The following is a 15,780-nucleotide window of genomic DNA, read 5'->3' on the forward strand; positions in this document are numbered from 1 at the left end:
GACCCGTCGCAGGAGCCAGCGACAAGATGACTCACTCATCGGGAAAGGAAAACTTTGTTTTCCTTCCGCGAAGAGTGACAGGCAGTGCTGACAGCTGTCTGGTATGAATCCTGAGGTGGGAACACCGCGCCAAATTTTAAATGAAAAAAACCGCATGCGCAGGGACTCTGGCGTCATAAGGGGGCGTGACCCCAGAGTCCCTGCGCATGCTGGGGCCATGACGTCTTAAGGGGGCGGGGTCACCGCCTATATAAATGGCTCCGCAGCTCGCACACAGCATTCAACCTGGAGAGAGCGTCGTGTCAACATCGGGGAAGAAGAGAAGAAGAGAAGAAGTGGCGAGACAGCGGCGGCGAGACAGCGGCGACAAGACAGCGGCAGCAGACCGGGCCCCTCGCTGGCAATAGAGCTGGAAGAAGATAGCGGCGGGGCCCGGGAGAAGAGGCCGAACACCGGGAGAAGTCGGGAGGAGACCCCCCCGAAGTCGGAAGAAGATCCCGGAGCTGACTAATAAATTACTCTTAAATCCTGTGTAGTGTGTTTTTTTTATATTGACACTTTTCCCTAGGTGAATGGGTAGGGGTACCATGTACCCGTACTCATTCACACAGGGTGGGGGGCCAGGATCTGGGGGCCCCCTAATTAAAGGGGGCTCCCGGATTCCGATAAGCCCCCCGCCCACAGACCCCGACAACCAACGGCCAGGTTTGTCGGGAAGAGGCCCTTGTCCTCATCAACATGGGGACAAGGTGCTTTGGGGTAGGGGGGGCCCCGCAGGGCGCCCCCCTCCCCCAAGGCACCCCCCCATGTTGAGGGCATGCGGCCTGGTACGGGTCAGGAGGGGGGGCGCTCGCTCGTCCCCACCCCCTTTCTTGGCCGGCCGGGCTGCATGCTCGGATAAGGGTCTGGTATGGATTTGGGGGGGACCCCACGCCGATTTTTCAGCATAGGGGGTTCCCCTTACAATCCATGCCAGACCTAAGGGCCTGGTATGCCCCTGGGGGGGAACCCACGCCGGTTTTTTCATTTAAAATTTGGCGCGGTGTTCCCGCCTCAGGATTCATACCAGACAGCTGTCAGCACTGCCTGTCACTCTTCGCGGAAGGAAAACAAAGTTTTCCTTTCCCGATGAGTGAGCCAGCGCGACATGCACAGTACCCTGTCGCCGAGAACCAGCGCGATGCTATCGCGCTGGAAACACAATCTCGCGGTCAGGTACTGTATAGTATTCTGGGTAAAACTGTCATTTTAATTATGGCTGCCCTACCGAACCATGAAAAATATTTCAATGTCCACTTCTCTAGGTCTTTGGTGATCTTTTGTAAGAGTGGTTGAAAGTTGGCTTTATACATCAAATCTAGTTTTGGAGTTAATTGTATTCCTAAATACCCTGTTTCCCCGAAAATAAGACCTAGCGTGATCGTCGGTGATGGCTGCAATATAAGCCCCACCACCCAAATAAGCCCTGCCCTGTTTCCCCTAAAATAAGCCCCACCCTGAAAATAAGACTTACAAGGACTTGAACTAGGGCTTATTTGGGGGGTAGGGCTTATATTGCAGCCATCACCGACAATCACGCTAGGTCTTATTTTCGGGGAAACAGGGTATGTGAGAGATGTTGTTTCCCATTTAAATTTGCAGTTGTTTTTTGTGTTGTTTAAAGTGGTTTCTGGGAGTGTCAGATTCAATGCCTCAGATTTTTTGTAATTAATTTTGAAGTTTGACATATAGCTATATTGGGAAAATACCTTACATAGGTTTGGCATAGTGATGTGTGGTTGGGATATGAAAAATAGTAAATTGTCAGCGTATGCTGCACATTTGTATGTTTTGTTTTTGATATCGAAACAATAAATGTCGGGTAATTTGTTTACAATGCGAATTAGTGGTTCTAAGGTGAGAATGAATAATAGGGGTGACAATGGGCATCCCTGTCTTGTCCCATTATGAATCCTTACATTGTCAGATAGTGTTCCATTTATTTTAATTTGGGCTGTCGGATTGTAGTACAACGTCTTTATCCAAGTTAACATATGTGTTTTTAGTCCTATATGTGAGCATACGGCAAAAAGGAAGTCCCACGACACCCGGTCGAAGGCCTTCTCCGCATCGGTTGATAAGATCATGCCTTCCAATTTATCTATGTGTGTTTTATGAATGAGATTCATGGCCTTGGTCACATTATCTTTGGCCTCTCTGCCTGGCATGAATCCCACCTGTTCAGGTCCTATTATTTGATTTAGTAATGGTCTTAGTCGGTTTGCTAGTATTTTAGTATGTATTTTCAGATCGATGTTCAGTAAGGAAATCGGTCTGTAATTAGCACAGTCTGTGGGGTCTTTATTTGGTTTGGGCAATACTGTTACGTGAGCTCTCAAAAAGTCCTCAGAAATAGCCTGTGGATTCCTTAGGGAGTTCAGTGTTTTAAGGAGGTATCAAAATGTCGGAAAAAGTTTTGTAGTAATGGGCCGTTAGGCCGTCTGGACCGGGACTTTTTCCTAATTTGAGGGATTTAATGGCTTCAGTCATTTCTGTTTTTGTTATCGGTTCTACTAATGTTTGTGTGTCTATGTCTTTTAGAATGGGTAGGTCACTATCTATAAGGAACTTGCGAATTATTTCTGCTTTGGATCCTATAAGGTCTTGTGTGGAGGATAAGTTGTATAAATCTGTGTAATATTCTTGAAATCGCTGGGCGATCTTTTGGGTATCATTAGTTATTTGGTTTTGTCTGGTTTTGATGGCCATTATGTTTGTCGATAATAAAGTTTCCTTTAATGCTTTTGCTAAAAATTTACCTGACTTGTCGCCGTGTTCCTAAAAGAACCTTTTTCTTGAAAAAAGGATCTTTTGGGCTTTAAGGTTCAAAATGGACTGTAGTTTTTTCCTTAAATCAAGTAAAGCTGTGGCTGTTTCAATCGCTAAAGATTGTTTATGTTTAGCTTCCATATCTCTTATGGCCTGTGTTAGAATCATGAGTTCTTTTTCTATTTCTCTCTTTTTTGCAGCCCCTAATCTGATAAATTCCCCTCGGACCACGCATTTGTGAGCTTCCCATATGTTCATAGGTGATATGTCTTCTGATTCGTTTTCTTTAAAATAATATTTAATCGTTTCTGATACTTTATTTGTATCTACTATATCAGTGAGCAGGGAAGGATTTAACCTTCAAATTGTTGTTCTGGGCCTTTTGGCCTTTTTGTGTAGAGTCATTGATATGGGTGCGTGGTCCGAAAGAGTCTTTATTCCAATATCGGCTGAATGTAAGAGTGGTAGATCTCTTTGTGAAATAAAGATATAATCAATACGTGTAAATTTATTATGCAATGTCGAAAAGTATGTATAGTCTTTCCCTGATGGGTTGCCATGTATCTATCAACGTGAGTGAGGCTAGGAGTGATTTTATTTTCTTTAGTTTTATGTATGGCACACTAGATTTGCCATCCGATGTGTCTTGTAAAGGATTGAGTGCTAGGTTGAGGTCTCCCCCGAACACAATACAGCCCATCGCGAAGCTTTTTAATTCGTCAATTACTTGTTGGCAAAATGTGATTTGTGCAGAGTTAGAAAAGTACACATAAATAAAAAACAAAGGCGCCTCTAAGTGCAGAAGAAAAGCAAGTTTTAATACCCCAACTGGGTTCAAAAACACTTACAGGATGGAAGATATAATCAGGCACATCATTAATATGGCTGCATTGGAAGGGGTCATGGTGGAAGAAAGCCTTCAGGGAGATGGATGTGGTTGTCACCGACAGCAGCGAGATGAAGCACTGGAAGCCGCTGTGAAGCCGGCGTTGTCAGCGAGGAGTGACGGCGTACCCGGAAGTGATGTCATCCACTGAGCGGCTCCGTAACCAGCCTGGACCGCAAGCACACAGCCAGAGGGGGGATGTGATGTCATAAAAGAGGGACGCGTTTCGGAACCGTCAATCGTTCCTTTATCAACCTGTCAAGGAAAGTACACATAAGCCAACGTAATTGGAATCCCTGCCCAATTTCCTTTGAGGAAGATATATCTCCCTTCTGTGTCTATCAGTTGTTGCGAGACAACTATTTCTGAATTTTTGTGTAATAAAATGGAAACTCCCTTGGATTTGGAAGTAGGATTGGTTGCATGAAATACTTGTGGGTAATGTTTGTCGTGTAATTTGGGAATGTTACCTGTCTTGAAATGAGTATCCTGGAGAAACACCACCGCTGGTTTGGCTTTATTTAGTTCTCGAAGTAACGATACTCTTTTTTCTGGTGCATTCAGACCCCTGACATTGTGAGATATAACAAAAGAATGTTTATTGATTTTTGTATATGACATTTTATTTGATTTAGAGGTTATTATTTATTTGCTTACGAAACAACCCTGGATATTCTGATGTCGAAATAAAATATATAAACAAAAATAGAGAAGGAGAGAAAAAAGAAAAGGTGGTAAGAAGGAAAAAGAAGATTTAGTAACCCTCTAGGCGAGTGTCACTATTAATGAGAAGTATTAAGCTTGTCTCCAGGTGTTAGCCTAAGGAGAAAGATGTATTGGGTGTGTGTTGGTAAATGCCAACTCACATCCAATGGAGGGAGTAATGGGAGGTATTCACTTTAGGGGATCAGGGGGTAACTGTACCTCAAAACCTGATCAATTAACTTGGTTTAAGTACTAAAGTGAGTGTGAACTCCCGTGACTCAATTTACATCATCTATAAATAGGATAAATCATATACCCAATTCAGCCATTAGGCAATATCATGAGCTTAATTTAAGTTTGTAACATTGTGGAGCTATGGCGCACAGCAACATCTATGAACCATTTCTCCACCACATCCACATCAGGACATTCAGACGCACTCTTCTAAACTACATGGAATAATATTAGTTATGTAACTATTGTAAGTAATTTCAACATGTGGTCGCTCCCCATGAGGTAATCTCAAGTACCCTCATAGGTATACCAAACAAGGCAACAGTATATATCTGATATCATTCTACCGAACCATCCTAATTATTAATATTCTAGTAGGGATTGCAAATCAAACCTATTAATGCTATTAGTGCTTCCCTTCATAACTAGCCTGCACCACATTGAGCTCTTCTTTTTTTTTTTTCCCTCTTCAATTATAGATTAATATATACATACATACATAAACATATTAATATGTACATACATACATAAACATATACACATACATACACACATACACTTAAAATCCTCTATAAATGGCATGTATGTCTTGGTCTTAACCTCTAATTTGACCTCTTTCTCTCCATGCCCATGTATTGTGTTCATACTAACATGTGGTTTAATACCAAGTATAAAGTTGAGCACCCAGAGAAAGAAGCTGGGGGTCTACACTGATGCATGGCAAACTTGTTCTGTAAGCCCATTGTGGAAAAGGAACAATTTCCAAAACCTATGTAAAAAAAGAAAAAACGAAAAAAACTATATTTACTATATCAACTTTCGCCTCTATGTGTCGCCATTGTATAAGAGATCCTTTGTGAAAGTATGAGTATATATCAAAACTTCTTTTTTATGTTGAATAATGGTGAGAGATAAAAATTCCCTTATCGTTTTCACATAATCATGCCTTATAATCAAATAAACAATAATATGAGTGAGTGAGAATGAAGGAAAAAATAAACATAAAAATGGAAAACCCTTTAGGCTAATATATATCAAACCTCAGTGGATATTTTGCAATGGTTATATAACACATTTATATTAGTTTATGAGAGGGTTTTCATTGTGTCATTCCAATTCCTTCCATCAGATGTCACCCTTGTTAAGGAGATCTCATAGGAGCTCAATAGTTCCATGTGCTTTTACTGAAAGACTCCTATGCACGTGTAGTCACATAGAGACGCCATGAGGTCGGCTGGCTATGCCCTAGAATGTCAATGTAAGTTCTACATTTGTTATAACTGTTTTTGTAAGAAGGAAGGCTGTGATTGTCAGGTCAAATGTAATGGTGAGAACAAAGAAAAACCACATCCTATTATCTAGGAAAGTAAGTCAGACAGAATGCTGATCAATATAAGATGGTCATTGTTCTGTATCTTTTATGCTTTGGTGTTGTATGATGATCTGTTTGATCCGGATCCTGAGTATTTGTCAGCTTTAGCTTTTTTGGATGATGAGGGTCTCGAGGGAGATGCTTGTGGAGTAGTAGGTGGGGATGATCCCTGTGCTGGAATACGAAATTCCCTGTACCAATCTGGCAAATCAATCAGGGGAATTTGTAGCTGTTCACAAAAAGCTGGAAGATCTTCAGGCATTCTTAGATAGTGTTGCCTCCCTGCAAATGTGGCATTCAAGGCAAAAGGGAAACGCCATCGATATGGTATGCCTTTCTCCCTTAGTGCAGTGATCATGGGACGCATGGCTCGTCTGTTTTGCAATGTGATATGTGATAGGTCCTGAAACAGTGTTACAGCATGTGCTTCAAATAGGATCTTTTCATTGCGTCTAGCCTTGTTCAATATCTCCTCTTTTAATGGGAAATTTTGCAGACAGTAGATTATGTCTCTTGGAGGAGCTGTTTCTGAGGGATGAGGTGCTAGAACCCTGTGTGCTCGGACAAATTCAATGTTAGTGTCCTTAGGGCGATCGAGCAGATCATTAAAAACTGCTTGCAGTGTTGGTTTAATCTGTGCAGTTTCCACATGTTCTGGTATTCCTCTCACTCTGATGTTCTGTCTGCTTCCCCTATTGTCCAAGTCTTCTAAATGCCTGTTAATAAGGATTAGATGTGTGGTATGTGAAGAGACTGTGGATGTCAGTCTCTCCACCGCTCTGTCTCTCTTAGCTTCAGCTCTTTCTGTGTGAGACAGGCGATCTGATAGGGATATAAAGTCTGCTCTTAAGTCAGTTATGGCTGAGGCAAATGAATTTTTAATGTCTGCTGCAAATTTTGTCATTTCTGAGAAGCGCAGTGGGTGGTCAGATTGCTCTGTGTCCCTTACCCCATCCTCTGAAGCCGACAGGGAATCCTCACTGTGCAATGCCTCATGCTCCAGCGGTGCCATCTTGGCAGCAGAACGACCCCTTGTTCTCTGAGATTTTGTCCCAAATTTCGGTGGAATGTTGTCTAGTCCTGGGGTGGATTGTGATCTGTGTTGACGGTGGCTTGTATGCACACTGTCTCTTCTGCCCATCGCCATTTTTATCTGGGCTGAAAGGGGTTTTTGAGTCACGGAGGTGTAGAGCTCATCTAAACTGCTTCCATTCCCCTTGAGCTCCAAGCCACGCCCCCATTCCTGGTTTTTCTTCATTTATGGCTAGGAAGATGCTAGATAAATAACTGATTCCATTCTACATCCTGATGCATGCATACATATTTTGCACTTACAATGCTACATTAAATAAAAGGGATACCCATAATAGAATATTATTAAAAATTAGGTAATAAGGGTATAAATAAAAATTAAATAATATAGAATAGGTAAAATTCCAACAATGTTCATCCTTTACCCTTTATCTGAATTTATTATTGGGTTACACTATTGTCTGGCTTCTATGGTAATTGTAGAAATGAGTGCTGATGAAATATATTATGTTAAAATATTATAAAAAATTATTTTTAAAAATCAGAAATAAAACAATTAAGATCAAAATCAATATTTAGGCCTTTGGGCGAGAAAGTATCTGCCTCATATATCCATCTTGACTCATTCTTGCTCAGTTCTTTGATCTTGTTGCTTCCTCTCCAATGGGGCTTATATTTTTCTATAGCCCAAAATTTAAGTGACCTGGGATCTTTATTATGATGAGAGGCAAAGGGGCGTGAAACGCTATGTTTTGGGAACCCACTTTTTATGTTTTGTATATGTTCCCTTAGCCTCTTCCACATGGGACGCTTAGTCCTTCCTATATACTGAAGGGGACAGGAAAATTGTAACATGTAGACTACTCCTTCTGTTCTGCATGAAATAAAGTCTTGAATTGTATACTCTTTGTTTGTGCTACTTGACCTAAAAGTAGTCCCTTTTTGTCCTCCCATATTGGTATTTTGGCACACGTAGCATCTTTTGCAGGGATAAAATCCCTTTCCTTGAAAAAAGGACAATTCAGTGGTTCTCTTGGAGGGGATCCATAACACTTTTTGCTATCTTATCCCTAATGGGGCGTACACACGGTCGGACTTTTCGTCTACAAAAGTCCAACGGACGCCGACGGACTAAAGCTGGCTGGTAATCCGATCGTGTGTGGGCTTCTCCGGACTTTCAGCAGACTTTTTCAGCCTCAAATCCGACGGACTTTAGATTTGAAACATGCTTCAAATCTTTACGTCGTAACTACGACGGACCCCGAAATCCGCTCGTCTGTGTGCTAGTCCGACGGACAAAAACCCACGCTAGGGCAGCTATTGGCTACTGGCTATGAACTTCCTTATTTTAGTCCGGTGTACGTCATCACGTACGAATCTGTCGGACTTTTGTGTGGTCGTGTGTAGGCAAGTCAGTTCGTTAGAAAGTCTGCTGCAAGTCCGCCGAAAGTCCGCCGGAAGTCTGTCGGACAGGCTGTCGGACTTTTGTAGACGAAAATTAGTGTGGGTGCCCTTCTGTACACTATAAGCGTTTTTCAGGTAATATTTTGTTTAGTTGTTTATCTGCTTTTAGGAGTGGCCAATGTTTTGCAATGATCCTTTTCACATCTTTATGCTGGGTATTATAATTGAGTATAAGGGGCACTGTGCCAAGTTGGGATGTTTTCTTCTCTTCATCTTGCAACAATGTTTCCCTTGGGATTAGGGATACTTCCTTCATTTTTTCTTCTATAAACTCTTCATTATAGCCTTTCATTATGAATCTTTCTCCTAGTACCTTTGCCTGTTCCCAATATGTGCTTTCCTCCGAGCAGTTTCTCCTAAGGTGAACCATTTGACCTTTCGGTATATTTATTACCAAGGGTCATGGTGACAACTATCTACTGGGATATAGCTGTTCCAATCCACCGTTTTGAAAAAGGTTTTTGTATTTATGAGATTTCCCTCCATTTCAATTATCAGATCTAGGAAGTGTATCTTTTTGTCACTGATCTCATAGGTCAATTTAATATTTTTTTGGTTGTTGTTTAGTCTTTCAAAGAATTCAACCAGACTGCTCTTATTTCCCTTCCAGATTATTACACAATTATCTATAAATCTCCGATATAGGACTAGGTCTGTGGGCATGTCTGAGTGGATGGCTTCCTCTTCCCACTTAGCCATAAATATATTGGCAACGCTTGGTGCGTATTTGGCCCCCATTCCCACTCCCTTTAGTTGCCTATAATACTCATCTTTATGCCAGAAGTAATTATGCTGTAATCCGTATGCCAAACACCTAAGTATAAATCTTTTTTGTTTAGATATAAGGGTACTGTATTTGTCCATAGCCCATTTTGCAGCTGCGATCGCATCTTCATGGTTTATTATGGTGTATAATGACGATACGTTAGCTGTAGCCATGATATACGTACATTCTGGATGCAATTCCATGTTGTGTAATAATTGTATCAGATGTTTAGTGTCCCTCAGATATGACACTGTTTTTGGTACTATGGGTTGCAAAAAATTGTCCACGTACTGTCCTATTCTTGTATTTATCGATTGTATCCCATTTATAATAGGCCTTCCTGGGGGATGTATTTGGTTTTTATGGATCTTTCGGACTGTGTAGATTATTGGGATCCTACATGTCTCAGGTACCAGGTACTTATCTTCTTTCTTTGTTAAAATGTTTTTCATACATCCTTTTGTTATTAACTCAGTTAATTCCTTCTTATATTCCCTAGTGGGATTCTTATTGGGAGTCTACATGTTACAATGTTCCAGTCCCCTTCAGTATATAGGAAGGACTAAGTGTCCCATGTGGAAGAGGCTAAGGGAACATATACAAAACATAAAAAGTGGGTTCCCAAAACATAGCATTTCACGCCCCTTTGCCTCTCATCATATTAAAGATCCCAGGTCACTTAAATTTTGGGCTATAGAAAAATATAAGCCCCATTGGAGAGGAAGCAACAAGATCAAAGAACTGAGCAAGAGTGAGTCAAGATGGATATATGAGGCAGATACTTTCTCGCCCAAAGGCCTAAATATTGATTTTGATCTTAATTGTTTTATTTCTGATTTTTAAAAATAATTTTTTTATAATATTTTAACATAATATTTTACATCAGCACTCATTTCTACAATTAACATAGAAGCCAGACAATAGTGTAACCCAATAATAAATTCAGATAAAGGGTAAAGGATGAAGATTGTTGGAATTTTACCTATGCTATATTATTTAATTTTTATTTATACCCTTATTACCTAATTTTTAATAATATTCTATTATGGGTATCCCTTTTATTCAATGTAGCATTGTAAGTGCAAAAGATGTATGCATGCATCAGGATGTAGAATGGAATCAGTTATTTATCTAGCATCTTCCTAGCCATAAATGAAGAAAAACCAGGAATTATAAATTGTACCAATACCAGCTAATCCTATCTACCTGTTTGCACCAGAAGATTAGCCAAACTAGATAGTAATTATGAGTTCATGGCTATTATAAGTTTGACCACTAGAGGGAACATGGTTATCCATGGGGAATGGAGTAATTATATAGAAGAAAGGAATTTTTTAATTTATCTTGAACCAAATTTTGATCTTATTGTGAATTAGTGTTTTATCATATAATTTTAACAAGTTGCTGTTAATAAAAGTCGGTTTTATGTAATAAAACATGAGTGCAAATTCAGTATGATGTTTATCACCGCAGTCGCTTAGGCAACAAGGATGCTATAAATATGGTACCCGACCGTCACATAGCTACCCTTGATAAAGTCACGTGACATGTGACGCAATGCGTCGGGAGGAGCCTAGTGACGTCATCCATAGTGCGAAAGTGTCACTCGCAGTACAGCGCGAGGAGGAAAGCACCAGTGAATCAACTGACTGCTCTATGCGCCTATAATGGTTTAACCAAATGTGAGTAAACGCAGTTTATTCTTATTCAAAGTATATAGCATATTGCGCAATGATTGGTTTCTATTTATATTTCATGATTGAGACATAATATTGAAGGCAATTAACAGCGGATATCCAGCACCAAAGAGAGCCGAATAAAAGCGCTATTGCATGTGAAACTCTATCTGCAAGGGGGGTATTTATCCAATCTGAGGTGCAGCTGATTGCATCCCACATCTATATTCATATCTGTACTTCTGTGGGTTTGACAGTCTGACTGTTTTTTGCCTCAGACTCTAATGCCGCGTACACACAAGCGGACTTTATGGCAGACTTTGCCCGGCGGACTTTTCGCCGGACTTTGGCTCCTTGCGCCGGACTTAAAAACGGACGGACTTGGCCACACACGCTCACTGCAAAAGTCCGCTGGTTTGGAATGCGGTGACGTATAGCACGTACAACAGGACTATAAAAAGGAAGTTCAAGCCCCACTATGGCACCCTTTGGGCTCCTTCTGCTAATCTCGTGTTTATCTCGTGTTAGTAGAAGTTTGGTTAGAGACGATTCGCGCTTTTCACACTTCAGCTTATTTCGATCGTTTTCTGCGGTTCAGTTTGTGCTTGTGAGGTTTGTATCTGCTTTTCAGTGCGTGTTGGTCAGTTCATACCCTGCCTTGCAGGCCGTTCTGGTCCGCTCGTTCCTGATTTTCAGGTCGTTCTTCATAGGCCTTGCTGTTCTTCAGTGCGTTTGTTATAAGTTTGTTTATTTGACCAGCCGACCGTTTTGAAGCCATGTCGCGTGGACGTTCTCGTTCTCGAGTTCATGCTGCGTGGGGACTTGGTGTTGGGGTTAATACTTTGACCCGAGTCCAGTCCATGAACAGGGCGAGGAGGAGTTCATGGATGAAGAATTGGTTGCCAGCGTGACCAATTCTCTCATATGCCTTTGCTCCATGAGCTCCGTGAGAATAATCCTGAGGATTTCAGGAATTTTCTCAGGATGACGGACCCCGTCTTTGAGCGTCTGCTGGCTATGCTGACCCCCTATATCAGCAGGCAGGATACCTGCATGAGGCAAGCCATCAGTGCAGAGCAGAGGCTAGTTGCCACGTTACGTTACTTGGCGACAGGGAGAAGTCTTCAGGACTTGAAGTTCTCGACAGGCATCTCCCCCCAGGCTCTGGGGATAATAATCCCAGAGACCTGTTCTGCCATCATTCAGGTCCTGCAGAAGGACTATATGATGGTAAGTTTTATCCTTTAACATTACATGATATGTATAAAATGTTTTTTAAAGTATTGTCCTCCTTACCTAATTGCCATGCTTTCAATATGCTGTGAATGTCCCCTTTATCTTCATGCATGACTGTTTTTGGACATTAATCATTTATTGACCTACATGCATATTTTCCTTCATTAACCTCCCCACCATGCAATCCTGGGTCCATTTATATCTCTAGCCTATAGTCCCTTAAACAATGTATATTGTCTGCTCCATTGTCTTGTTTGACCCTCCCCCACCCCACAAATGTTTCAACCAGTCAGGTGTGTTTGTTAACCTAATTAGAACCCCTCCCCCACCCCACAAATGTTTCAACCAGTCAGGTGTGTTTGTTAACCTAATTAGAACCCCTCCCCCACCCCACAAATGTTTGAACCAGTCAGGTGTGTTTGTTAACCTAATTAGAACCCCTCCCCCACCCCACAAATGTTTGAACCAGTCAGGTGTGTTTGTTAACCTAATTAGAACCCCTCCCCCACCCCACAAATGTTTGAACCAGTCAGGTGTGTTTGTTAACCTAATTAGAACCCCTCCCCCACCCCACAAATGTTTGAACCAGTCAGATGTGTTTGTTAACCTAATTAGAACCCCTCCCCCACCCCACAAATGTTTCAACCAGTCAGGTGTGTTTGTTAACCTAATTAGAACCCCTCCCCCACCCCACAAATGTTTCAACCAGTCAGGTGTGTTTCAGGCCCTAATTAGAACCCCTCCCCCCACATTCAAATGTATCAATGGGCCATCAGAGGGGGTGATTAATCTTATAAGTGTGCCTTATGTTTTTGAACATTTCAATTACAAACACACATATTAATAATGTTTGACTGCTGTTGTTCACTAATGTTTTGGTGTAATCTGATATACAATTTAGGTTTGAAAGTCCTTATCTTAATTTTTTTTCTTTTTTGCACTCCACAGTTTCCTTCAAGTACACAGGAATGGCAGACTGTGGCCTCCCAGTTCGCTGACCGTTGGGACTTTCCCAACTGTGTCGGGGCGATTGACGGGAAGCATGTGCCACCACCGCATTCGGGGTCTTATTTCTATAACTACAAGGGGTTCCATAGTGTAGTTTTGATGGCGGTGGTCTTGGCACATTTAGACTTTCTGTTTGTGGATGTGGGGAAGAACGGCCGGATGTCTGATGGAGGAGTCTTTGCACAGACCGAGCTGTGCCATCGTCTCCAGACCGGTGGCCTGGAATTGCCACCTGATGACGAGAATGTGGATGGACTCCCCTCAGTTTTTATTGCTGATGAAGCGTTTGCTCTCCGTGAGCACTTGATGAGGCGGTTCCCCCAAAGGACACTCACCCCTGAGAGGAGGGTATTTAATTACCGGCTGGCCAGAGCAAAAAGAGTTGTGGAGAATGCCTTTGGGATTCTGGCCAGCCGGTTCCGTTTATTCCTTTCTTCAATTCATTTGGCGGACTATAAACTAAACTACGTCATCCTTGCTTGCTGCATCTTGCATAACTTTTTAAGGAGACATTCAGCAACATATCTATCCTCTGTTGGGCCTGAGGCTGGACTGGAACAGGATAGCACTTTGACAGGCCTAGAAATTGGCCGTATTGGCTTGGCCCCCCAAACCGCACGTCAAGTGCGTGACCGTTATGTAAATTATTTTAATGGTCGGGGGGCCATTGCTATTCAGCAACAGCTGTAATTTTCGGAAAAAAAAAAAATTAAATAATAAAAAAAAAATATCTTGTTTTTATTCTTGTTTGCATTTAGTTATGTCTGTCTCCTAGTGCACTTGTAGTAGTGGCAAGTGCATTTAGCTTTATTTAATCAGGCCCTCCCCAAAAAAAAAAAAAAATTTGTCTTCAATAATCAGCCACACACATTGTATTATGAACAAAATTTTACTTTGTGCACATTGAAAGGTGGATTTTTTTATTTTTTTATTTTTATTTTTTTAAAATATTTTACATTGTGTAAAATTTTTTTTTTCAAAAAAATTATTAAAGGCATATTTTAGCAAAAATAGACCTTTCTAAAAAGAATTACATACACAACAGTGTTTTTATAAACAGAACAAAACATTAAAGAACTTACAAAGTTCAACATTTATAGAACGGTGCATGTGATGTCACCCTTGGAAATCGTTCATTTAGAATATGCTCAAAATTGAGATTTACAAAAGGGTCAAGTCAACATGTGCTATCTCCCATCATGGGTGAGCAATGTACGTGTTTTGTGTGTGCAATCCCTTTTTTGGTTCCTATCACCACCAAAGAATTTTCAGGATGAAGGGGTTGCAAACACAAAACAAGTACATTGATAACCCATGATGGAAGATAGCACATGATGACACACCGTGTGCATCAGAATGTAAATTTTGGGATCCCAAAAAAATTCTAAAAACATTTTTGAAAAAAAAAAAACTTCACAAGGAAATGAAGAACATGATTGATGTTTTTAGGCCAAACGTTATTATATTCTGCCCAAAACATCAATCATGTTCTTCATTTCCTGTTGCATGGAGTCCAGGCGAAGTTGCATGCTGTGAATTTGTTCACGCATTTTATCTATTTGGTCATTCCACAGCATTATCTGGCCAATCAGTCTTTGCGCACTGTCTGTGGTGAATGGCTCTGCCGCTTGGCCTTCCACAACCAGAAACTCGCCTAAAATGAGTGAATAAAAACAAGGTTTACAATATGCATGCCAAAATACAGTAACTCAAGCTGGGGTGTCAGTCACTCACTTGGTGGGCTTGAAACCTCGCACACTTCCTCCACCTCTCCTTCCTCCAGGTCGTCGGGTGGGCGTGGTCTTGTGGGATCTTCTGCCTCAGGCTGGTGACTTGGGGGGGTCCTGGGATCCTTGGACTGTTGTCTGAGTCTTTTCTCCCTTATGAGAATTGAACAAAAGGTATAGTTAAAACACAGTGATATTTTAGATATTATTAAATAAACTTAAACGTTAGTTATGAGTTGTGGCCAATTGCCTTTTTTCATCATAATAAATTTTGAAGACAGGATGAACATTCCCTCTGAACAACAATTATAAACAATGCACATTTTCTGGCAAGTTTCACAGATGCAGACACCTCAATGATCTCCTATGTGTATTACCCCTCTAAAATTTATTTATGGTCACATAGTACACTATAGTGCTCGTGAGTCCAGATGAGGAAACAGCTGCTGTGTCCTGTCCCTACATTACACTGAATCATTTTGGAAGAAGCATTATATTTTCCAACACATCTACACCACATCAACAAATTGTGGGAATTTGACAAATTATCAAGACATAAATGTATGTCCAACTCTGTCCCATCATATTTGGCGAAAAAATAACGTCATTTTCTAAAGTATCATATGTATTTTACAAAGAACGGTCTTTACGAACGATGCTGTATAAAGTCCAAAAATAAGGATCAGCATGCAAGTTAAGTATCTCAATAGTAAAACACAACAAGTACTTACTTTTTTTAAACAGCTTCTTTATTCGCCAATATTGTTCTGGCTCCTGACTTTTGATGTCAGACCACCGCTTCCTCAATTGTTCTTTCGACCATTTTGTGCCAAATTTTGCTTCTAGAGCGGTGACAACTGAGGACA

General features: G+C 41.1%; 1 protein-coding gene across 2 annotated transcripts; it reads right to left on the reverse strand.

The window, feature by feature from the left end:
* Positions 1 to 3,605: 3,605 nt before the first annotated feature.
* Positions 3,606 to 7,244, reverse strand: LOC141147554 (uncharacterized). 2 transcript variants are annotated; one of them, XR_012245068.1, is made up of 3 exons: positions 6,955 to 7,244; positions 4,165 to 4,262; positions 3,606 to 3,949 (listed from the first exon to the last, which is right to left on the reverse strand). XR_012245068.1 is itself a non-coding variant. In XM_073634780.1 (3 exons), the coding sequence occupies exon 1, from the start codon at positions 7,150 to 7,152 to the stop codon at positions 6,052 to 6,054; it is 1,101 nt and encodes a 366-aa protein (XP_073490881.1). In that variant the 5' UTR covers positions 7,153 to 7,244; the 3' UTR covers positions 3,606 to 3,949; positions 4,165 to 4,262; positions 5,674 to 6,051. The 2 variants fall into 2 exon arrangements, 1 of the variants encoding a protein (XP_073490881.1); XM_073634780.1 differs by having other exon boundaries at positions 5,674 to 7,244.
* Positions 7,245 to 15,780: the final 8,536 nt, after the last annotated feature.

Source organism: Aquarana catesbeiana, linkage group LG06 (assembly GCF_042186555.1).
Source record: "Aquarana catesbeiana isolate 2022-GZ linkage group LG06, ASM4218655v1, whole genome shotgun sequence".
NCBI lineage: Eukaryota > Metazoa > Chordata > Amphibia > Anura > Ranidae > Aquarana > Aquarana catesbeiana.